Genomic DNA, 25,817 nt, shown 5'->3' on the forward strand with positions numbered 1-25,817 from the left:
GAACCTCAGATCCTTGATCAAGACACTGAACCCCAAATTACTCCCAATGGCTTTGCCATCTGTGTGTGAGGTGATATGGTTGCTGAGTAGCAGGTGGCACCCTGTATGGTAGCCTCGGCCATCAGTATGTGAATATGGGTGAAAAGCACTTTGAGTGGTTTGGAAGACTATAAAATGCGCCATACAAGTGCAGTCTATTTACCATTTATCTTCATCATCACATTTAGTCTGCTCAGTGGTCATATGGCTGGTAAATGGTACTGCACGTGTATAGCGTCTTTATATTCATCTGACCACTCAAAGCGCTTTTAATACTGTAAGTCACATTCACCCATTCACACACACATTCACACACTGGTGGCCGAGGCTACCATACAAGGTGCCACCTGCTACTCAGTTTTTAACAAACTCACACACTGATGGAACAGCCATCAGGAGCAATTTGGAGCTCAGTGTCTTGCTTAAGGAGCCTATGGTTGAACCGCTCATCTTCCGCCTTTAAGCCACAGTCGCCCCAGTCTCCTCATATGGAATGGTAGATGTCCTTTCTTTCCAGTAATTCCAACCACCTTTGTCTGCTTAGAATTCTAATTTCAAAAAACATAAACTGTTTAGCTCAAAGTTTAAGCCATCATGGATGGGAAGTCCTAAGACTGCTCTGTACATCAACAGTCCCATGTCAAGTGAGAAGACCTTAGGGCTCATGAAGAGCCTGTGATGATGATCCAAAGCTCCACAACAAGTGAGTAAATGAACATTCACTGCAGAACGTTTTGTTACCTTCATAGTATTTCAAAATGCAATAACACTGATCTCACCCACTGAATGGGTGCATTGAATGGTTTTAATGACATTTCAGGTGTGCTAGCATTCAGTTTGACCTCCAAATAAAGTGCTTGAAATCAGTGGTTCCCAACTGGTCCAGCCACAGGGTCCACATTTCTCCTTAGTCATTAGTTCATGGTCCACACAGTATATCTTCAGCATTGTACTTGCTTTAGACCATGTTGTTGAGCTAGTTTTCCATCTCAGTCAAGTGGCAGTATGTTAGTCACTCACTCTACAGTAGGAAACGACTTGAAAAAAAATCTCTGCGCCGGAAATTCACTGTACTCTAAAATAAAGTGTGGGTTTTTTTTTTACAAACTTCACATGTTTCTGAATCACTTTTGGACTGCGACCAACAATTTGGGAACCAGTGCTTTAGATCATGTCGATAATCTGCTGGTTGGTTTACTAGTGGGTATACAACCCATAAACGACTACCCGCTGTTGCATCAACCATAGTCCCAAAGTAGGTCACATGGTGACAGCTGATCCATCTCCATGATAACTAAACCAACTCCATCTTCAGTCAAAGACCTTGAGATGTGGTTGAAAGCTTGAGGGACCATTAGACAGTGGGCTTGATGGAAAGACTATGTATTTAAGCAGAATTATCCATTGAGGATTATTGGGATCAGTGTTTAATAAATGTATACACATAGCTGACGTGTTTCTAATGTGTGTTAAGAATGTAAAGATGAACTAAAGAGAGAACTAAATTTCCAGGGTAAGAGGTCGACTTGAAGGATTTCAAACTTTTTAACAAATCTTTGAAAACATGCAAAGAGCATGACCAGATGCATAGGATCTACTGATGCAGGAATATGATGGGAGAAAGACCTACAAGCTGTCTTAGCACTGAAGGAGATACTGCAGGCTGGACACACATTCACAATCTAAGAAGCAGCTGCTCCATGTGGGCTTAAGAATGAGCCTTGCAATATGTCCACCCCAAAACACACACACACCTCCCGATCAAGGCCCGCTGCCACAGTGATGATGTCACCAGTCTTGTTGTTAATGGTGAACATGTTGGAGGAGGGGCTCTGGGGATTCTGGGAGAGGATCTTATATCTTAGCATCCCATTAGCAGTTTTTGGATCATCCTTGTCCACTGCTGTCACTGTCATCACGAAGGATCCTGCAGGGACACACACAATGAATCAACACAGATATGCTAGTGAGGAAGGATGTTACAAGTGTGCGTGCCTGTGTGTGTGTGTGTGTGTGTGTGTGTGTGTGTGCGTGTGTGTGTGTTTTCACCAGGCTTGGATCCCTCTGGTACAGAGCCGTTGAAGACGGTGTGTGTGAACTCGGGTCTGTTGTCGTTCTGGTCGATGACATTTATGACAATGTCGATGGGATTCTCCACCTGATTCCCATTCAGGTCCACTGCATGGGCTCTCAACTGTATACAAACACACACACACACACACACACACACACTAGATCATACTTGACAATGCTCAACAGCCAATGTTAACTGATGGAAGAGTCACTGGTTATGCAGGTATTAGGTTATATGATCAGCAGTTCGTTCCTTGGTAGAGCTGTGATTGGGCCCAAAAAAATCCAACCGGACCCTACATAAACTCGGTCCAAGACCGACCCCTGGTAGCAATTTTTGGACCAAGCCCAAATAAAAACCTGAATTTCTTCTGTTAAAGAAATATGTTATACAATTTTTAATACTACAACATTTATTACAAGCTAAGGGATGTGGTTCCCCGCACCACCTCTCTTTCTTCTCTTTCTTATTTCAACAGTCTCATGCGTGACAGGTTTGGCAGAGTGGACCACGCCCCTCAGTGTGTCTAGTGCACACAGCGAGCCATGGTTTTGTGGTGCACAGATGATGATCACCGTCTTCTCGCTGCATGTTACACACATCCCTGCCTCTGCTGGGGAGGCAGAAAGAAACACTGCCAAACAAGTCTCCTTGCATCTCCTCTCTCTCATTCTCTCTTTGTCGTTTTCTGTCCCTCTCTCACATGCACTCTCTCTATCTCCCCTGGTTCTCCACTATATCACTCAGTAGTACCAATTTCCCTCTCTCAGTCAAAGCCCTCAGGATCACCCAGTAGGATTCATCCTCTGGGGACCTTGAATATTTCTACTAAATTTCATGGTAATCCAACAAATATCAGTGAATCATGGGTAAAAATATTGTAACCAATATTTAACTGGAAAGAACTATATGAGAAGCAGGCACTTCAGAACATATGTATTAGGGCTGTCAACGAATATTCTAAATACGAATTTAAATTCAAATTTGAAAAAAATGGACCTTCGAATGTGAAAATTGATATTCGATTGTGGAGAGAAAAAAAAACACCACCGCAGCTGTCCTCTTTGCTAGTGGCCGTTGGCCTGGGCCGCTGCACTGAACGCACTGCATAGGCCACACCGCCCGCGGAAGTGCTGCGAAGGGCAGCGCACAGAAATTCTCGCGTGAGCTGGAACACTTCTATTCACATCAGACGCGCATTTCTCCACGCTGGTCGACAAGCGGTTCTGCTCCCAGCTGTTGTCTCCGTCACCCGGCTTGACACATTCACTCGCGGCTCGCACAGAAAACAGACCAGACACCGAAACGATCGCTGCAGGGCGCGAGTCGTAAGAGCCTGTAAGAGCCAATGTTTCCCTCATGAATAAACATGTTGGCCCAGCTCCTAGCTCTGACAACTACGTATATCCAATCAAATGAATATTCATCAGACAGCAAATGCAATGCAATGCAAATCACCCTGCTGCGACTCCAGATTTCCTCTCCCCTGTGTGAGTTGCATGTGTGCATTGCTACAGATCAAAAGGTTAGACTCTGCTCTCAGAGGTGGATGTGACTGTATTAGAGATAGTGAGTAAACACCATGAGTATTTTTTTTAAAGAATTCCTCCTCTCTGTGCATGTCAGAGAAGATATCCAGAAGAGAGTGACAGCAAAGATGAAAATAAAAACAGAGGGTTGACATACCACCAAGGTGGTGAGGCAGAACAAGGAAAAGTGTATGCAATGTACTTCTATTTTTTTCAGTAAATAGACTGTATACAGGAGGTGCTATGGTTGGTGTTACATTGCATTTTATGTTATTTGAATCCTGGTTCAAACTCCTTGTAAAACCCATTGAGGTTCAACTTTCAACATTTTAGGAACTAAGATTTAAAAGTCAAAAAAGTCCTGGAAACTGACTTGACACCATGGGCTCATCATTTAACTCAAGATAGCTCTGTGGGTATTTTTCAACTTTAAAAAAAAAAGAAACAAAAAAAAAACACTGTCCTCACAATCATGAAGAAGTGCTTCTTTTAATTCAATCAGGATGTTTGGCCAAGTACAAGAACCTACTTGCAAAGAGCACACTCGCTAGCCAACTAACATCCAAGTTTCATTAAGGCCTTTGGGCAACACAATAGCTCTCATTTACTAAAATGTGTGTAGAAACAGTTTTACTCTGCACATAAAATAAGGGCACATGTCGGATTCATGACATGTGCGCACCAGCTGATTTTGTTCTCACATAGTGAGTGTGTTAGTGAATCAGAATCATTCTAAGCTGACAGGCGTGTGCCCGCTATCTGCAATCAATATGCTGCCATGCCCCCATTTCTTTATATGGGGACGTATGTTTGCCAGAGGTGTATCATAGAGGAAGCAATGGAAAGCATGGAAAAGTTGTTTCTATGCACATAGCAAGGCCCTGACACACCAGTGTCAGACTGTCAGTGAGCATCTGTGAATGTAATGGCAGTCAGATACAGCTGAAAAGCCTTTCATCACTCTCTTCAAACGTGTTCAAAGATGTCAGTCTCTGATGAGCTCTCTGCTGAAAGCAGTCTCTTCCAGCAAGGTTAGATATGAAATCTTAACAGCTGCTTGAAGGTAAAGGGGAATCTTTTATATACCCAGCATGCCTACTTATAGGCTACAAATTAACCAGTTTGCCACAAATTAACATATGTGCAATTTAGTTACACTTTTAAGGTTAAGGTACTGTAATTACGGTTTTAATATGCTCTTTATTAAGTTAAAAGGTGTGTTTACATTTTTCTGAAACAGCTGAGCCTTTGTCATTTGTAAGTACGCATGGTCTGAGGTAGTTCTTAATTTTTTCACAGAGTAGGTACAAATTCAGGTAAAATATTGATGGATCCCATATTTTCACTAAAGCATGGTTTCAGCGCAGATTTGTGCGGACACACTCTTTCTAATTGAGGCGTAATGACCTTGATCTGTCACCAGTGGGGTTTAACATTTTATACCCTGAAAGCAATGGTTAGCCCCAGCAACAAAATCACACACCTGCTATGTGTGTCATTTCTAAAATGCCCTTTGGTAATTTAAAAAAAAAGGGATATTAAATATTTGATAGATATTTGATAGATTTGGTAGCTTATCTGTCCACTTTCCCAACCTGGAAGCGGAATCAAAATGGGATTGACTATTGGAACCCAAACCCTACTGAGCGTACGAATGTCTAGTCTGACAACCAACATCTTAGGGCCTTTGTCCACATAGTGTTTTTTTCTCAGCACCGGAGTCTTCTTTCAGTTGTACTCTATGAGGAGTGGGTGTATGCAGCCACAGAGCACTGCACTTCTCTGAACTTTAGGAAGGCGATTGGCTGGCTGGTAAGTGTTGTGCCTTTATCACTGCTAGCTTTGTCGGCTTGAAGTTAATTGTGTCAACCCTCTGTTAACTTAGTGTTGTGTTAGCTACCTGGCTACCACGCACCCCATGCCATTAAAAAAAGCATTGCCACAGGCCCTTACACAGTTGGTTAATGATGTCGTATCCCTGTTGCTTAGTTTAAAAGGGCCACACAACTTCCCCTAAAATGACAAAGGAATATGGATTAAACAGTAATAATAAAAATGACATTCAGAGGTGCTGACACAGTAGGTGTGTTTTTTTAGAGTCTCTTCACCTCCTGGCTCGAGCTCATATGACTGGTATTGATCATCTCATTTCACTCTTGGAGAAAAAGCGTACTTCCTAAAATGCTGAATTTTCCCTTTAAGTGAAAATCTGTAGCAGTCTTGGACAGCTTGCCACTAATATTATGGCCTTACATTAATCCAAGGCCCCTGTTGTTTTGTAACTAGGGTACTCTTGTTACTGCAGTTCAGCTAATTTTTACACTCAGTCTATAACTTTCCAATATGACTTCTCTTTCCCAGTGTGCTTGGCACAAATTCAGTATTAACAAGATTCCTACCTTGTCCTCTTTACCATAAGAGTGTGAGGGTCTCTGTAACATAGTGTTTTGAGTTTCAGGAACAGTCAAAGTAAAACATGTCAAAAAAAAAACTGACTAAAGACAGCCATGAAGTTCTTTGTAAATAAAAATCCAAATGTACAGTTGCCTGGACTGAATCGTTAAATGTTTGCTTTGCTGTTGACCATATCTCTCATAGTGTGAGAAGACTTACATGGAAATTGGAGATGTGTTCTCTGTCCAGGGGCTTGGTGACAGACAGCTGGCCCGAGATTGGATTGATGATGAAGATGCCGGTCGGAGGCTGGTCGGCTCCGGGGCCCGTCACACTGTAACGCAACATTCGGTTCTTGTCACGGTCTGAGCGGATCTGAAGCACGGACAGACAGAGGAGAAGAAGGACAGGGCATAGCAGGAAAGTAAAGTATTTTCAGTTAATGTACTACACACTGGATAGAGCTGGAACAGTGAATGGGGTTAATAATAAAGAGTAGAGTTTCTGCATAAAATAAATGAGTGTTCACTTCTTTGTGTGATCTGCTGCATCTACTACTGTCAGTGTATTTTCTAAAACATATCCCTGCCAGTAAGCATGACTGCCTGTTTAAAGGTGAATAGATGATAATAAACAAGTGAAGCTAAACTTTCTCAGTTTGACCTGAATGTGTCTCATATGTCAGTATGACTTTAGGCTTGCACAGGCAACACACAGCAAGTGCTTTAGGCTACTCCTACATAACTAGAGAAAATCAGATTTGAGTTGAAGTCAGAAGAAATTGTGATGCCTGGTGCACCATAATATCCTGCACACTGCTTACATGATCCAAATGAAGAGAGAGAAAAGAAGAGACAGGCAGCACTGTAAAGACAGGCTCCACATGAACACGATCATATTTATAAAACCCAAAAAAGACATGATGAATATGGACTAAGCACCTGATCACTGTGACAATCATTTCAGGTTTAACTGCAACTGTATCACTGAGTTTAACATTTGATTATTTGCAGTATTTTGTATGATCTCATGTAGAAGCACTAGATATTTATTTATTATTATTTAATATTCCTGTACTTATGTCTGTATTCATGGCAGATCAAGTAATAGTGACATGTATTGAGAAGGACAGCAACCACATCTTAGTTAACACAACTGATACTACTTTTTTTAGTCAAGTAAAATTAGCATATAATAACATGCTACAGAAAAAAATGCCTTCTAAAAGTGCAACAATAAGAGTTAGAGCTAATCTTAGCGAAGCATAAGCCTTAGCTCCATAGTTAGCTTTTAGCTGCTTACCACCTAACTGTCAGGACCCGTTCCAGCTCTTAGGTCAAGTTAATGTTTTGTTTTCATGCACCGCCTGTTTTATTTTGATACTCACCTGTTCTGTCTCATTTAAGGTCCCTTCACATCCTGTCTCTGTCTTCCTTCCCGCCACTGTGATTACTGGCTCCTCCCCTAATGTGTTGCACCTGTGTCTGATTGGCTCTCCTCCTCCTAGTGTATAGAAGCTCACCTCCCTCATGTGTCTGTGCCAGTTCATCTTGTTCCCCAGTGACAGCGTTCCAGCCTTTGATCACTCGTATTGTTGTTTTTCCTAGTGTTCTGACTGTTTACCCTTTTGACTTCACCTTAGCCCCTGTGATTCGGATACCTTAGCTCTATCTTCTGACTTTTACTTGTTTTTTGGACATTGGATTTTGCTTTATGTTTTGGACACCTCTGCCTGCTAGTTATTGAAATAAACCTTCTTTGGTTGAACTCTTCCATGCTATTGAGTCTGCTTTTGGGTTCTCACTCAGTTCGGGTCTTGACAGTACGAACTGGCCAGCAACATGAACCCAGCAGGCTCAGACTCACTCGGGACCGCTCTTCAATCGCAGGAACAGCGGCTACTCATGCAAGAGGAGCAGCTGGCAGCCATGCAGCAGGAGCTATGCAAGAAGAGCAGCTGGCAGCCATGCGGCAGGAGCTACACGGCATGGCCTCTCACCATGAGGTGACATTAAACACCGTGTGTGAGCAAATACAACACCTGCTAACCCAGGTAAACACTCTCCAGTCGGTCCCTGCTGTTTCCTCAGTGGCTGCTGTCCCTACTCCAGAACCAGTTTTGGCTCCAGCTGTGGCGTCTTCTCCTCCAGCTTTCATCTTTCCCAGCCAGAGAAGTTTTCGGGTGAGTCTGGTGATTGTCGTGCCTTTCTAACACAATGTGACCTCCACTTTGAGCTCCAGTCAGCAGCATTTCCCACCAACCGATCCCGAATAGCCTACATCATCTCCCATCTCACCGGCCGAGCCAAGGCCTGGGCCACAGCTTTGCTCAGATATTTCAACACGTAATACCGGGTCGAGAGACAGCACGAGCTTTGGTGGGGTTAAGGCAGGGTAGGCAAAAAGTGGCGGACTACGCTATTGAGTTCCGCACTTTGGCAGCCGAGAGTGGCTGGAACCCTACAGCACTGGTTGATGCTTTTTTATATGGGTTATCACCCTCACTCAAAGACCAGTTGGCCCCTCTGGATCTCCCTGATGACCTTGATGCCCTGATAGCATTAGCTATTAAGATCGACAAATGATTGTGGGAACGTGAAAACGACCAGGGAGATTCCGTTGCAAGACACCCTGCAGGCCACGGCCCTTAACGGACAGCTGCTTTGGAGGGTAACGCACTATACTAGCCCTGTTACTCGCACTTTCCCGGACGGACACTCAGAATCCCTCAGTTTTCACCTGTTCAGCTCTCCGTTTCACAGGTAGCGTCTTAGCCTGGAGCAAATTTTGCTCTACTAACTGTTTCCAAACACCACCTGTTGCTGAGGGGTGCCCTGTCCAAACCCAAAAGATAGATGCTCCTCCTGCAAACCTCACTGAGTTTTCTGATCTCTCCAATGTCCCAGCTGAGTCTTAGACCTTAAGGAGGTCTTTAGTATATCTAAGGCCACTTCACTTCCCCCACATCGTGAATATGATTGTGCCATCGATCTGCTCCCTGGTTCCTTGCCCTCTCGTGGGCGGCTGTACTCTCTTTCTCCTCCAGAAATGGCCGCCATGAAGGAGTACATCGACGCTTCCCTGGCGGCTGGCATCATTCGTTCCTCCTCATCGCCCACAGGGGCGGGGTTTTTCTTTGTCGACAAGAAGGATAAGAGCCTCCGACCCTGCTTCGAAACCAGAGGACTGAATGACATAACCATCAAAAACCGGTACCCACTTCAACTCATCTCCTCTGCCTTTGAGCTCCTACAGAGGGCAAAGATCTGCACCAAGTTCGACCTTCACAATGCCTATCATTTGGTGAGAATCAGAGAAGGGGATGAGTGGAAGACAGGGTTTAACACCCTAACCGGACACTACGCATATCTGGTAATGCCTTTTGGCTTGACTAATGCTCCTGCAGTGTTTCAGGCTCTTGTGAATGATGTTCTACAAGATATGCTTAATGTCTTTGTTTCTGTGTATCTCGACGACATTCTGATCTTCTCCCCCGACCTCCACACCCACATTCAGCACGTCCGGTGGGTCCTGCAGCACATCCTCGACCACCAACTGTTTGTGAAGGCTGAGAAATGCGAATTCCATGCCTCATCAGTTTCCTTTCTGGGTTACGTGGTGGGGGAGGGACGCATGGAGATGGACCCAGCCAAGGTGAAAGCAGTCCAAGAGTGGCCTACGCCCACAACCAGAACAACCAGAAGGTACAAAGCTTCCGTGGCTTTGCTAATTACTACCGCAAGTTTATTAGAAACTACAGTTCTGTGGCCTCCTCCCTACATGCTCTCACCTCATCTAAGACCAAGTTCCGGTGGAATCCACAGGCGGAGAAGGCATTCACCACTCTCAAACTCTTCTTCACTACTGCACCAACCCTGGTTTTACCAGACCCTGGACACCAGTTTATAGTGGAAGTCGACGCCTCAGATGTTGGTATTGGAGCCGCCCTCTCTCAACGCAGTGCCAAAGACAACAGGATTCACCCCTGCACATTCCTCTCCCGGAAGCTCTCCTCTGCTGAATGGAACTACGATGTAGGGAACCAGGAGCTCTTGGCTGTCAAAGTGGCACTAGAGGAGTGGAGACACTGGCTGGAGGGAGCGGAGCAGCCATTTGTGGTATGGACCACAAAAACCTGGAGTACCTGCGCTCTGCTAAATGGCTAAACTCCCGTCAAGCCAGGTGGGCCCTTTTCTTTAATCGTTTCCATTTCATGCTTTCTTATCGACCTGGCAGTAAGAATGTTAAGCCCGACGCCCTCTCTTAGCTCCACGGTTCCGATTCTGGTCCTGAGGTTCTCTCCACTATCCTCCCTGCCTCCTGTTTTGTGGGGGCTGTTACATGGGAGATTGAGGAGCAGGTCAGACGGGCGGGGGAGGGGGTCGTGATCCCAGTCGGGTGTCCTCCAAACCGCCTGTTCATCCCTTCTGATCTCTGCTCTCAGGTGGTGAACTTGGCCCACACTGCTCTTGTCTCCTGCCATCCAGAGGTGAAGAGAACCGTCTTCATGATCCAACAGTGCTTCTGGTGGCCAAATTTGGTGAAGGACGTCAAGGAGTATGTGGCGGCCTGTCCAGTGTGTGCTCAACACAAACCCTCTCATCACCCAGTCTCTGGCCTCCTACACCCCTTTCTGTGCCCTCGAGACCCTAGTCCGACATCTCTTTCAACTTCGTTTCTGGACTTCCTTCCTCTGATGGTAACACTGTAGTACTGACAGTTGTTGACAGATTTTCCAAAATGGTTCACTTCATTCCTCTGCACAAATAACCCTCCGCCAAGGAGACAGCGGAGGTTGTTCTGTCACATGTTTTCAGAATCCATGGATTCCCCTCAGATGTGGTGTCGGACCGGGGCACCCAATTCATCTCCCTTTTCTGGAAGGCCTTCTGCAACCTGTTGGGGGCACAGGTTAGCCTCTCCTCTGGATACCACCCCCAGACCAATGGACAGAGAGGTTGAACCAAGAGCTGGAGACCAGGCTAAGGATTATGGCCTCCCGCAACCCTTCCACCTGGAGTCATCAACTACTATGGGTGGAGTTCGCCCACAACTCCCTGCCCAGTGCATCCACCAGCCTTACTCCCTTCCGGTGTGCCTACGGGTATCAGCCGCCCCTGTTCCCAGCCTTGGAAGCAGAAGTGGGTGTTCCCTGAGCCATGGCTCTCATTCGCCGCTGCCACAGAACCTGGACTCGGGCATGGCAGATGCTTCTTCAGACCTCTGCCAAGTTCAAGCAGGCGGCTGACCGCCGGCAGTCCTAGGCTCCTACCTACACCGTGGGACAATGAGTATGGCTGGTGACCCAGGATCTTCTGCTCCGCTCTGAATCCCATAAGTTAGCTCCCAGATTTGTCGGCCCATTTCCAGTGTCAAACGTTACTAATCCCTGTTCTCTGAGACTGAAACTGGATGGGGAACCCATCTACACGGTTAAGAAGCTACTGGCGGTTCGCAAGCGAGGGAGGGGCTGGCAATACCTGGTTGATTAGGAGGGTTATGGCACCGGAGAGCGGTCCTTGGTCTCGGCCAGCAACATCCTGGATCTGCAACTCATTCAGGACTTCCATGATCCGCACCAAGAGGAGCCTGGGCTGCCTGGAGCCGGCCCTACAGGGGGAGTACTGTCAGGACCCGTTCCAGCTCTTAGGTCAAGTTAATGTTTTGTTTTCATGCACCTCCTGTTTTATTTGTTTTATTTCAGGTCCCTTCACATCCTGTCTTTGTCTTCCTTCCTGCCACTGTGATTACTGGCTCCTCCCCTAATGTGTTGCACCTGTGTCTGATTGGCTCTCCTCCTCCTAGCGTATATAAGCTCACCTCCCTCATGTGCCTGTGCCAGTTCTTGTTCCCCAGTGACAGCGTTCCAGCCTTTGATCCCTTGTGTTGTTTTTCCTAGTGTTCTGTCTGTTTACCCTTTTGACTTTGCCTTAGCCCCTGTGATTCGAATACCTTAGCTCTATCTTCTGACTTTTGCTTGTTTTTTGGACATTGGATTTTGCCTTACGTTTTGGACACCTCTGTCTGCTAGTTATTGAAATAAACCTTCTTTGGCTGAACACTTCCATGCTATTGAGTCTGCGTTTGGGTTCTCACTCAGTTCGGGTCTTGACACTAATAAAGTGTACATAGCTGTGACTGCTGCATTGAAAGATCAAATATAGAAGTGAAGAAGTTCCCTTTGGAGCTTAAGGAGCAGTTTATCTAACAACATTTTCTAGGCTTAACAGTTCACTTATTGAGGCACCCCTGTAACTTCAAGGTTAAGTCACCAACCATGAATCAAGGTCTTTGACTGGAGTCTGGCCAGGGACCTTTGTTGCATCTGTCACTCCCTTATGTTACCCCTTGGACAGATCCTTCGCCTCCACAGCCTCCAGTTTTACTGTTAAGTGAATTATACACATCTCTACCTCTCTTCCAAGACCATCACTGCTGCCACTCAGTCCAATCTCACCACCTGTCTAATAGACATTAAAAGATGGATGCAAAGAAATGTTCTGATATTCAACTGCAGTAATTTGGAAATCTTAATAATTGGCCCAGACTCCCTTACCCGCCCCACCCACGATTTCAGATTCAACACTGATGGCTCTATTATCACCCTCTCCACCACAGCCTCAGAGTTGTCTTTGACCCCACCCTCTCCCTTCTGCCCCATGTCAACCATATCACCAAAACAGCCTTCTGTCACCTCCGTAACTTTGCCCATCTCCAACCCAATCCGTCACCCTCTGCTGCTGAAACACTCATTCATGCACTTGTATCATCCAGGCTAAACTACTGCAACAGCATCCTCTACGGCACCATTAACACTGTCCTCAATAAACTTCAGTATGTACAGATCTCTGCTGCCCGCCTTCTTACCAGAACCCATTCATGTGACCACATCACCCCAGTCCTCCACTGGCTTCCGCTTAAACACAGGATAAACTTTAAGATTCTACTCATCACCTACAAGGCCCATAACAGTCAAGCTCCTCCATATCTCTCTGACCCCCTCCATCAGCATTTCCCCTCTCCCGTTGCCTCCACTCTGCTGATGCCAACCTCCTTCAAATACCCAGGACCAAGCACTGAACCTGGGCTGACAGGGCATTTTACAGTCGCTGCTCGCTTTGTATTTTATTGTCTTCAGTAAGGAATGTACTGTATTTTCCTATCCAACTCCACAGACAGCGTCTTTGAGGACGAGGAGGAGAAAAGCGCTATATAAGTGTGATGTATTATTATTTTTGTTATTATTTTTTATCATTATTATTATTATTATTATTATTACTACTACTACTACTGCTATTATTATTATTATTATTAATATTAGGGCCCGAGCAACGACAAAGTCGTCCATGAGGACCCTATTGTAATCGCGCTGTTTATTAGGGTCCAAGCGACGATGAAGTCGTCCGCGTAGGACCCTATTGTAACCACCCTGTTTATTAGGGCCCGAGCAACAATGAAGTCGTCTGCGTAGGACCCTATTGTAATCGCGATGTTTATTATTATTATTATTATTATTTTTATTAGGGCCCGAGCGATGACGAAGTCGTCCGTGAGGACCCTATTGTAATCGCGCTGTTTATTATTATTATTTATTAGGGTCCGAGCGACGACCTCATCGTCCGTAGGACCCTATTGTAATTGCGCTGTTTATTATTATTATTATTATTATTTATTATTATTAGGGCCCGAGCGATGACCAAGTCGTCCGTGAGGACCCTATTGTAATCGCGCTGTTTATTATTAGGGTCCAGGCAGCTAAGCTGCCAGGACACTATTGTAATCCTAGGTATTCTTCCTCTTCTTTCTTCTTCCAAGGAAATCATACTTCCCATGGGTGAAAACTCACCAAACTTTTCACAAAGGTCCAGTCTCATGCCAGATATCCTCAGCTGTAAACTCAAACCAATAGTCCTGATGGTGGCGCTACAGCAAGCGTCTAAAGTTCAAAATTTTGAAAATTCATAACAAATCAACCATACGTGCTACAACTTTACATTTTACTTTAATCAAACTGTAGCCACAATATTGAAGAAACTTTTGTACATTTAAACCTATTAAAAATTATGAAGTTCATTACTCTGTTTTTTTCAAAAACTGTAAAACATCTTAAACCTATCTCCTCCCACAATTTTGGCTCAATTGACAACAAACTTGCTACAGAGCATCTTCAGACTGTCCTACAAAAACTACGTTTCTCAGATTTTTGATTTATCAAAAATTGAGCCAACAGTGCATCAAAATGTTTGACTGTAAATGGTACTGTAAACATATATATGCACATTCTTGCTAAATAAATCTTCAATGTTCATGAAAATAATGACAAAATTCAAGAGTCATGATAGATGATGTGTGGCAAATTTCAGAATTTTATCTCAAAAACTAAATTTTTGACAGCATTTTGCATTTTGCTCTAATGTGAACAATTGGAGTCGATGTAAATGGCAATTTTAAACATCAGTTTTTCACTTATGGAGCAAATCAATCATTGTTAAAATAAATTACCAACATCTCCATGCTGTCTAGATGCAATATGTGTATTTTCAGATTTTTGTTTCGATAACTGAATTTTTTACAGTGGTTTAAAATCTGCTTTTCCATGCATGGACGACTGCTAAACCTGCACGTCTGGCTTAGTCAATTTGTGAAGCTACACATGAGTTGTCACTGACTAATTAGCTCAGTGAGATAGAAATTGATTCTCACGGCTGGGCTCCACCGGGCACGTCAGCGGCGTGACACGTCTGCAGCGCGAGTCCCGAAGCAGCTCGCCCCCCTGTTAATCAATTACAGCAGCTCCACTGGTAACGGGAGCGGCGCGACAACCCCAGTCTGTCGCACGACAACTCTCTATTTTACGCGGCTCTTCTATTTTTGTCGCGCTACGCTCCCCTACGCGACCCTCCAGCAGATAAAAACTACACGAAATAGTGTGCTAAACGAGCACAGTGTGTTTTTAAATGAATAAACCATTATCAGAGGTGATATGTGATGATTGATTTTCATGCATTTACCCATGTTTATCCATGACATTGTGTAAATGTCTGTGGCGGACATTTGAAAGCGAGTAGATGACAAACAGTACAGTAAACTTGTAGATAAATATATGTAATAACTTAGGTGGAAAATGCTTTAACATTTCATGCAGCCTACATCCAGCCTCTCGGCTCGGCAAACGGTAAACAACCCCGCTGGCTTCTCTACGTGTCGCTTCTGTATGCAGTCAGTGGAGCCCAAATGAATACGCCGCGACGTGACATTTACGTGATGCTTACGTGACGCTTACATTTGCAGCCGGTGGAGCCCGGCCATTAGTCTCAGAGGTTATGAGTTCAAGCCTCAGCTGATGCAAAAGGCAGATTGTGTTGCTAAATTCCTAAATGTCTTCCATTCTTCTGCTTGTTGCTCAGAATTGCTTAAAAATGCCCGGACCCGACCCATCGCTGCGCAGCAGCTATAATTATTATTAGGGCCCGAGCACCTAGCGGTGCATCTCTTGACGTCATGGTAAAATCCCAACAGCAAGTCGGCCATTTTGTTTTGAATTTTTTCATTACGACAATTTCCACAACTTACATTTGAACGAACTTGCCCTAGGGATTTTGCCCAATCGACTTCAAATTGGCTATAGATCATCCAGAGACCATGCTGATCAACAGTTGTGCTCTGCATGTGTGTAGATCAAAGGGCGTGGCTTCTAGGGCGTGACAAATTCTGGCGACGTTTCATTTTCTCACCATCGAATTTCAAACGGCTCTCACACCCACATACTTGATCGTAGCAGCTTCAAACTTGCTGGACATGATGATGGCTCCTGAATTCCCCAATATGTTAATATCCCACCTTACTCATAGCGCCCCCCCGTGAAAACAGGAAGTGACCAGTTTTTACTTTAACATGTGCTGATGCCACAGACTTGACCCCATCAACTTCATTCCACTTCTAATGCATGCAGAACAAGTTGGTGAAGCTACCTTATGAACGTTGTGAAGCTACATCTAATGGTGTCCATGTGGCGGCGTGGCAACTATTGATCCCTCACCACCAAATACATTTTGCATTTTGATGGCTTCAGCGACCTCATATCCTCATGAAAATTGATACACAGGTCAAGAATGGCGAGCTCTTGCAAGGGGCATGGCCGCTACGGCGCCGCCCTCTCAATCAAATACATTTGGCTTTTTGATGGCTTCAGCGACGTCATATCCTTGAAAATTGATACACAGGTCAAGAATGGCGAGCTCTTGATTCTGATACCTTTAAATGTAAGTGCCTGCTGTTTTTAGATCAGTGGAACAGAGCTGCCAGCTGAAATGGAGGTGATACAGCCCCCTCTCTCCCTCAAAACTAATCAATTACACCATCAAATGACTCCAAAACGCTCTAGTGGAAAACACACGGCTTGCGCATTCCCCACGCTATGAAATAATAATGTATAATTAAGTAACATTATGACACATGAAGCAAATACTTGGAACTACTTTCTTCAGTAAACCACTGGGCTGAGTGACACAGTTCGTACCTAAGACAGTGCCGTAGTTATTGCTTGCAGCCTTGTGTTTGCGGTATCGTCAGCTGGACGCAGCAGAAAGTTTGAGAAAAGTTTACAGAGTGCTGTTGTTAATCATGGTTTACACATGTATTGTAATAGGTTGTGGTAACAAGCCGAAGACGTGGAGCAGAGTGATGTATATGGACAGGATGAAACAATTGCTATTTGTGCTGGACGTCGATCCCAACACACCTATGGAAATGGTCCGGAAAATGTTTGTTTACGAGGACTACAGTGAAAGGATGAAGCACAGAAGCTCAGGAATGGTTCAAACATTTTCTTGAAAGATACTGTCTTATCATCTGTCGCATCACAAAACGAGCAGACGTGGTAAGTGATCGTTGTGCAACGTTAATTGTGCTCAGCATCTCTCTGCTGCAACGTTAACGTTACCGGGCCCTATTAGCAACCGGCCTCTTAAAAAAACATTTAATAAATAAATGCTGCCCTCTTTTATAAACTGGTGGTGTTTATGTGATGTTTTTGTCATTTATAGATAAAGATAAAGAAAAAAAAAAAAACTCATATAAAGCTATTATTCTCCATATAAAGCTATTATTGACCATGTGATCTCTGGATGCCAAACCAGCTGTGCAATATTAGAGGAATATTAGACTATGTTAAACTTAAAGGCCTCAATTTTCACTAAATTGATTCATCAACTTTCAATACTTTTTAAATCTCTGCAGACACCCTGGATATAATATCTTGCAAACCTTTCACAACTCACCAGCACATGTGCAGTAGATACAGATATCACTTAGCACAGGATCATTTCTAGTAGCATATGCTATAAAGACTGTAGCACTGTACAGCCCTGCTGTAATATTTAGCAACATTTATGAGGCCAACAATCAGACATCAGAAAAAACACTATTGTCACATCACAAGTGTACAGCTGTAAAACCTCATGTTACATGTTACATGAGTGACAGGGGACAGGGGACAGACCCAAAGAACAGTCAGGTGGGTAAAGAGTGGCCAGCTTCATTTTTGGGCAATTTCAATTGTCACAGGTGCGTTCAGATTTTGGTGCAGTACCTCAGCCAAACCAGCAGATGGGGTGCTTTCGTAGGCACTCCATCTGCTGGCAGAGCAGAGGTACAGCACGTGTGCAGTATCTCTGCTCTGCCAGCGGATGGAGTGTTTTCCCACCAATCTTTTAGTATGTCAAATGGACCCAACATTTTTAGTAGGTAGGAGTAGTATCTAGTGGTAGTACGTAGTAGTAGTATGCAGTATGCCAGTGGGCCTTTCGGACGCAGCCACAGAGAGGCACATCCACACACGTCAACGCCCATCCAAGCACATGCGCAGTTGCGCACTCTCAGCTGACTGTAAACAGATAAGATGGCGACAAGACGCAACTTCAGTGTTAATTTAAAGCTAGAATTTTTGAAATATTCTGAACAAATGTCAGGGGAATACGCCGCGAGGCATATGATGCCTGGTTAGCAGAGGACGGCAACAAGACCTTCACAAAAGGAGGGAACATGAGAGCAGCTGACAAACTAGAGATAATGGCTTACCGGCGACACACAAGCCCGTCTCCAGGTCTAGTAATTTCCTCTTTCGTTGGTGTCATGACTGCCCAGTACCTGGACAACCAAGCAGTGGCGGCACACAGGTATGTGGTGTGTCAGAGGAGAAACGAGCCATTCACATTTCTGTCTTTGTGTCAGTAATGGCCCACAAACCTCACCGCACTTTAGGGACTGTTCGTTACTTGTCAGGGGAGGAGGGTGGCTAGTTGATTTTTATTTTATTTTTTGATTTTATTTTGATCCCCCCTACCCTATGGGCCCGAACGACGCATAGTGCGTCCAAATTCACACCTGTTCTTCTCTATTGATTTTCTCCGCGACCGTGCGTCATAGCTAGAAGCCACACATATCACACGAAACAGCGGAATTGTAGCTTTCCGACAAGGCCACTTGTCGGTAGTCCAATGTTTTCACAGCGAAAAAAAAAAGATAAAGTTACACTAAAATGATGTATAACAGAGCTTTCATACAGCTTTGCACACACATTACTCTTGGATGGATTACTCGCGAATACGGGGTCGCACAGAAATGCCACGCATATAACTGGAAAGCAGAGCTTTCCAGTGATACCACACACATCATTGTACTGTCATCGTATCACGCTATAAATACAGATTAATTGTCTACAAAATAAAAACCTGACAAATTTCTTTATCCATTATACAGATCTTGTTATCAGTCACTTCATATAGTGAGGAATATCGTATCTTACCACGTCTTAGGCTTGCGTGTGTTTCTCCCTCTCTATCCACATTTGTAGTCCGGTGTTTCGGATTTACTCGCGACCCTGTTAACTGGCGACCTTCAGCCGAATGCGTCTGTGGTTGTCGTAGTGACAACAGCTGTTTTCAACCAGGAAGAGAACACGTAGCTGTCCTCCCGAAGGCCTCTTTATTCAATTTTTCGTAACAATATCAAAACATAGCCGACCTGATACGTCTTTGGACTCTTGTTGGAGGAACCCAGTCACAGACCGACACTCAGTCGCAATTTGAATCACACTTGTTATGACGGAATGTTGAAAACAGGAAGAGGCCAAGTTGCTTTTCCTGTAAATCTAACTCCTATCTCGAATAAATTTTCTAAATAGGCCTACACAGTTTTGTCTCTGGTGCCTGCCTAAATAAACATGTGCCATATTAAAGAACCGTTCAGCCCTGTGAAACGTAAAAAAGAATATTTTCACGGGATTCGAACCCGCCTCATTATGGGAAAATAAATTAAAAGCGCACCATTAACATGGTGTGCCACTATGACAACACCATTTCACCGACAGATCCATTAAAAATACGACAATATACAGCCAGCTATGTCTTCAAATTGGGAGGTAGCCAGATCAACTTGTGACCACACTGTCCATGCACTGAGGAACATTTTACAATCTCACTGCTTTCCAATACAAAAACCAGCGGTTTAAGCCCACTTAATTCATAAACCTAACATTTATTGTTGTGCTACAGGTCGATAAAGCAAATATTCATATACTCACGTGGAAATACCTTATTTTAAATTAAGCAATAAAGCAGCAGCTGTATAAATCCAGTTAGGCTGCGAGTAAATCCGAAACACCGGCTTTCAAGATGCAAATATCTCCATATTGTCCATCAAACTTTGTATGACAAGACCAGCCACTTCACCTTTGCGCACCCAGACAACAGTAATTATGCATGCATGACAGGGCTGTAGTCACCATATCAATGATGACTATTATCTTAGATGTAAATATTGCATGTTTCTTTCAGATAAAACACATTTTTGACTTGTGAATGAGTCAATGGAATTTCTTGCAATAATGAAAAAATACTGGCAATCATGTCTGCCTGGCACAAACCACATGTTTTGCACAGCTGTGAAGTGACACAATGTCCCACCATCATGGTTCTTATATTGCCAGATTCCAGAGAGTCTCCCCTCTTCAGGTATGGCAGAATATGTCATTTTCCAACTTGCTATGCTGAGATACATGTAAAAATTTAAGAATTTAGTAACACAAATTTGTTTTTTTCATTGATATAAAAATTTAAAATAATAAATAATAATAAAATACAGGCACATAGAAGGACATGAAATGATGGCAAATCTGGATAGCCCACATTGTCCTGAAAAAAAAAAACAAGATATAGCATGTGTATGTAGCCTTTATAATGACTGTGATATGAGCTTAAAAGTAAAGGCAGTAAAAATACCCCAAAAACGCCTAGGGCCCAGAGGGTTAATCACTTATTGATGCTGTTTTTGAAGTATGAATAAGTCAATAAGTAATTTATTCCATTGAAATATCACTGATGTATTATAGAAAAGTGATTTATAAATAGTAAATAGTGGTGATTTACAAAAACACCAAAAACAATGTTTACTGTTAAAGTAAAGTTTGTTACTGTAAATAATACAGTACTTTATTTGTAATACTAGAAAAAACTGTAAAGACAAGTTTACATAAATATTTCTGCTGTTTCATTTTTTTTTAAAAAAATACAGTATTTGTATTTTCAAATTTGGCTGTGATTTTTTTTTTCTTTTATTAAAAGCCTCCTTCAAACAGTAGCCTGCCCCTATTGTAGCCTGGTCCCAAATTGTTTTGTTTTTTTGTTAATAGTGGCCCTGGCTACTATTTGAGGAAATACGGTATGTATGTAACATACAGTCACTGGCCACTTTGTGTACACTTGTGTTATCGAATGCAATCCAGTAGAACGACTATACCATGATTTTTTCACTGAAGCTTATACATTTTCGGTTATTGTTGACATCGTCTAGAAAGTGGTGACTCTACTTTGTTTATTATTGAGGTCATAGTGAATGCTGGTGGGGTACTGGGGTGGCCTCCTAATTTTGTCTAATTGAGGAGGACAAAATATTAGCAACACTTTTAAATATATTGCACTCCAGCACACCAACACCACCTACTATGACCTCAGTAATAAAGTAGAATAATCACCTTTCTGACAAAAGCTGAAAATGTAAAAGCTTTGTAAATGTAGAATGTGTGGCAGAGCTGTTGTATTGGATTGTATTAGATTGCACAGGTGTACCTAATAAAGTGGCCAGTAAGCCCCACATTTACACCACCAATCCATGCCTGCTCTGGATCTCCCCGCAGCCCCTGGTTGCTCGGCAGACTTAGCCCCTGAGACCATGCTGATCAAAAGTTATTACAAGCTTTTCTCTATGTCAAGGGGTGTGGTGGCTATGACGCCACCCTCGCCTCAAAATGCCTCTATGGTCCCCCTTGAAATTTTCAAAAGACCCTTCCCATAGGGATTTTCTTGGAGTATGAAGATGAAACGTCACACCACGTCAGGGTTAACTTACTCTGAGTTTTCACATAACCGCTTCAGTAATGCGTGCTACTGGCCCCCCGCGGTGGCACGGGAGAGCGAGGGCCCAATCACGGCTGCTTGCAGCTTTAATTATTATTATTCCGACATTTCATGTCCCAATTTCACCCCTCTCCCAAATTTCAAAATGCTTCTAACTTTCCACATTCTTCCTGCTGGATCCAAAATTCGATATTTTTGGCCAGTTGCACATGGTCGACGCGAAATGCCGAAATAGCACCCCCTACAAATTTTCAAAATACCACCCCCCCCATTGCGGTTGGTTTGTCGTAGGCAAACGAAATTTGGTACACACATGTATCATACTGAGACGCACAAAAAAGTCTCTTAACGTCATGGTGAAATCCCAACAGGAAGTCAGCCATTTTGTTTTGAATTTTTTCGTTACGGTGATTTCCACAACATACATTTGAACGAACTTGTCCTAGGGATTTTGTCCTATCGACTTCAAAGTTGGTACAGATCATCCTGAGAACATGCTGATCAAAAGTTTAAAAGCTTTTCTCTATGTCAAGGGGCATGGCCACTAGGACGTGACAAATTTTGATGACTTTTCGTTTTCTTGCCATCGAATTTCAAACGGCTCTCACGCCCACATACTTGATCTCAGCAGCTTCAAACTTGCTGGACATGATGATGGCTCCACCCCGAATGCCCCGATATGTTAATATCCCACCTTACTCATAGCGCCCCCCCGGTGGTAACAGTAAGTGACCAGTTTTTACTTTAACATGTACTGATGCCACAAACTTGACTACATCAACGTCATTCCACTTCTAATGCATGCAGAACAAGTTGGTGAAGCTACCTTATGAACGCTTTGAAGCAATGTCTAATGGTGTCCATGTGGCGGCGTGGCGACTATCGATCCCTCGCCACTAAATTTTGGCAATATTCGTTTGGCAATTTGATGGCTTCAGCGACCTCATATCCTCATGAAAATTGATACACCGGTCAAGAATAGCGAGCTCTTACATCTGATAGAGGCGTTACCCATGGGGGGCACAAAATGCCTCTATAGCGCCCCTTTGAAATTTTCAAAAACCCCTCCCCATAGGGGTTTTTTTGGAGTTGAAACATGAAAATTGGTACATATGTGTATGTTGTCCAGACGCACATGAAAGTCTCTGGCACCAATGGTCTACTCCAAACAGGAAGTCGGCCATTTTGATTTTGACTTGTCATTTTGGCGTGATTTCCAAATGTTGTATTTTAACGAACTAGTCCTAGGGATTTCATCCAATCGACTTCAATTTTTTTACAGATCATCCAGAGACCATGCTGATCAAAAGTTATTAAAAGCTTTTCTCTATGTCAAGGGGCGTGGCCGCGATGGCGCCTCCCTCGCCAACAAATACATTTGGCTTTTTGATGGCTTCAGCGACCTCATATCGTCATGAAAATTGACACACAGGTCAAGAATGGCGAACTCTTGCATCTGATAGGGGCGTCGCCCATGGGGGGAACAAAATACCTCTTTAGCACCCCCTTGAAATTTTCAAAAACCCCTCCCCATAGGGGTTTTTTTGGAGTAGCAACATGAAAATTGGTACATATGTGTATGTTGTACAGACGCACATAAAAGTCTCTGGCACCAATGGTCTACTCAGGAAGTCGGCCATTTTGATTTTGACTTGTCATTTTGGCGTGATTTCCAAATGTTGTATTTTAACAAACTAGTCCTAGGGATTTAATCCAATCGACTTCAAATTTTTTACAGATCATTCAGACACCATGCTGATCAAAAGTAGTGCTCTGCATGTCTGTAGGTCAAAGGGTGTGGCTGCTATGGCGCTGCCATTTTTGATCCATCGCCATGCATATTCAAGCAGCTCTGTCTCCCACATAATTCATCCAAACTGCTTCAAAATTTCTGTACATGATAAGAGCCCCGCCCTCAATGCCTCCATATACTCGTAGGCAATCTTGTTCATGGCGCCCCCTTGTGGAAACAAGAAATGCCATCTTTTACACTGACAAACACCAACCTCAAGCTCCTGACCTGATCAACTACATTTTGTGGCCACATGACGATCAAGTTGATGAATCTCCACAGTGAGACAAGTGTCCTGTCATGTTGCAGACTGCCGCGGCAGCGACTTTTCATCCTTCGCCACGGAACATCAACTTGGTATAAATCCTTCATGCATTGTCCAATTTGCTCGCAATTTCACGTGTGATGAGGGTCCACCCCTGAGCGCACCTGGCCACATGTGGTTACGCCCGTAGCGCCATCTGGTGGATGAACGAAACATTGCGTTTTTTTGCTCCTGCCAGGATTTTTCTCCCTTCAAGCTGCGTGCCACAGCTCCTATGTCCCTCAGGCCCCCACGGTTGCATGGGGGAGCGAGGGCCCGATCACAGCTGCCTGCAACTTTAATTAGGGCCCGAGCACCGACCGAAGGCCGGCGAAGGCCCTGTCGAAACTGCTCCGTTTATTATGATTAGGGCCCGAGCACCTAGCGGTGCGAGGACCCTGTTGAAATGCAAGGATTTTTTATCATTATTATTATTATTCTTCCTCCAAATTAATTGCCTTTTTGGGAGGCTTAACATACCTGAAAACTCATGAAACTTTGCACACATCTCAGAACTCGTGAAAAATTTGATATTTTAAGGGTCTCGTGTGCGGGTTCCTCAGTAGCGTCCCCTACAAAACTTTGAGGAAACAGCCCCTGAAGCCAGTTTAACCTACGTGTATGGTAGGCTTATGTAACACTCCAGGACGTACAAAAAAGCCTCTTGGAGGCATGCTGTAAACCCAACAGGAAGTCGGCCATTTTGAATTTACTGTGCAATTTTGATCCATTTTTGGCCATTTCCAGGGGTCATAAATGAATGAACTAGTCCTAGAGATTTCATCCGATTGACCTCAAACCCTGGTCTGTCCCATCCCAAGACCTTGAAGATGAAAAGTTATCAAAAGCTTGAGTTTTCGTCAATGCGTGTGACCGTGGGATGGCGTCAAAGTTAGGGGTCTCTCCACTAAACAGGAAGTAGTTTATAACTCCAGCATACATGGTCCAATTTTGGCCAAACTTCACAGGATTGATGACAGTCCCATCCTGAACACATCTACATGTCAATAATTAGAGATAAACATAGCGCGCCCTACTGGCAATGGGAAATGTCATGTTTTAGACTTTAATGTACATCTCCTACAGACTTGACCAGATCCACTTCAAAGTTGGTGAAAAAAGTCATAAGACATTGATGACGCTTTATTGTGGAAACTGTGAGTTTTTGTCGAAGGGCGTGGCCACGGCCTGGCGGCGAACTTTGATGTTTCGCCGTGATGATAAACGTTGCTGTAACTTGACTCCACATGTGAATATCTTGCCAAAACTTCACACATATGATGACAGTCCAGCCCTGAACACATCTACAGAGGAATTTTGAATCACCGCCATAGCGCCACCTTCTGGCAACAGAAAGCTACTTTATACATTCTTTGATGTCCCGCTTCTAGCAGGTTAATCAGACCCACCTCAAACTTGCTGGTCTAAGTCCTTAGACCTTGATGATGCTTAAAAATGAAGATTTTTAGTTTTCATCAAACGCTGTCACCGTGGCGCTGCCTTGTTCACCATCAAACACGATGTTGTTTTCAAGGGACAAGGGATACTTGAAAACTCACCAAATGTGGCATACACATCACAGCTCACAAGTCCTGTTGTCTGATGTTTTTTTTGTGCTTTGATGCACCAAGATGGCTCAACAGCGCCCCCTAGAATATTTCAATTAAGCAGCCCCCAAAGCTGCTTTGACCTGCATGTATGAAACTTGGTAGGCACCTGTAACACTCTATTACATACAAAAAAGTCTCTTGGAGCGATGCTCCAAACCCAACAGGAAGTCCGCCATTTTGAATTTACTTGTGCCACTTTTGTGCATTTTTGCCCATTTCCAGGGCTTGTAAATTAACGAACTTGTCCTACAGATTTAATCAGATTGGCTCCAAACTTGGTGTATGTAAGCGTGACTACATTGTGACCAAAAGTTACCACAGGATTTGCCCAATGTTGAATGGTGCGCCCGCTGCCGAGCGTTGAATCTTGAGGTCTCGCCCTGAAAAACGAAATTGCTGTAGCTCTGGCATAAATGGCCCAATCTACACCAAACTTCACATGATTCATATTAGTCCTGCCCTGAACACATTTTCATTACCATATTGCCTGATAATGATAGCGCCACCTAGTGTTGAAAGGAAGTACTTCTTATCAGACACTTATCTATGGATTAACCTGAAATTTCAATGCTGTGGTCTATATTTGATGTTCACAAACATGACATATCATTAGTGTCTACGTGTGCTGCAGAGGGTTTAATTTTGATGTCTCGCCATGAAAC

At 43.8% G+C, this 25,817-nt stretch overlaps 1 protein-coding gene across 1 annotated transcript in view; it reads right to left on the reverse strand.

The window, feature by feature from the left end:
* LOC117253819 (cadherin-2-like) overlaps nt 1-25,817 on the reverse strand; it is a 469,385-nt gene that overhangs the window by 157,632 nt on the left and 285,936 nt on the right. The window contains exons 5-7 of the mRNA XM_033621526.2: nt 6,256-6,411; nt 2,089-2,233; nt 1,794-1,966 (exon numbers count right to left, since the gene is read on the reverse strand). Of these exons, the coding sequence (XP_033477417.1) occupies nt 1,794-1,966; nt 2,089-2,233; nt 6,256-6,411 (474 nt within the window). The remainder of the gene's footprint in view (nt 1-1,793; nt 1,967-2,088; nt 2,234-6,255; nt 6,412-25,817) is intronic.

Source organism: Epinephelus lanceolatus, chromosome 6, assembly GCF_041903045.1.
Source record: "Epinephelus lanceolatus isolate andai-2023 chromosome 6, ASM4190304v1, whole genome shotgun sequence".
Classification (NCBI taxonomy): Eukaryota; Metazoa; Chordata; class Actinopteri; order Perciformes; family Serranidae; genus Epinephelus; species Epinephelus lanceolatus.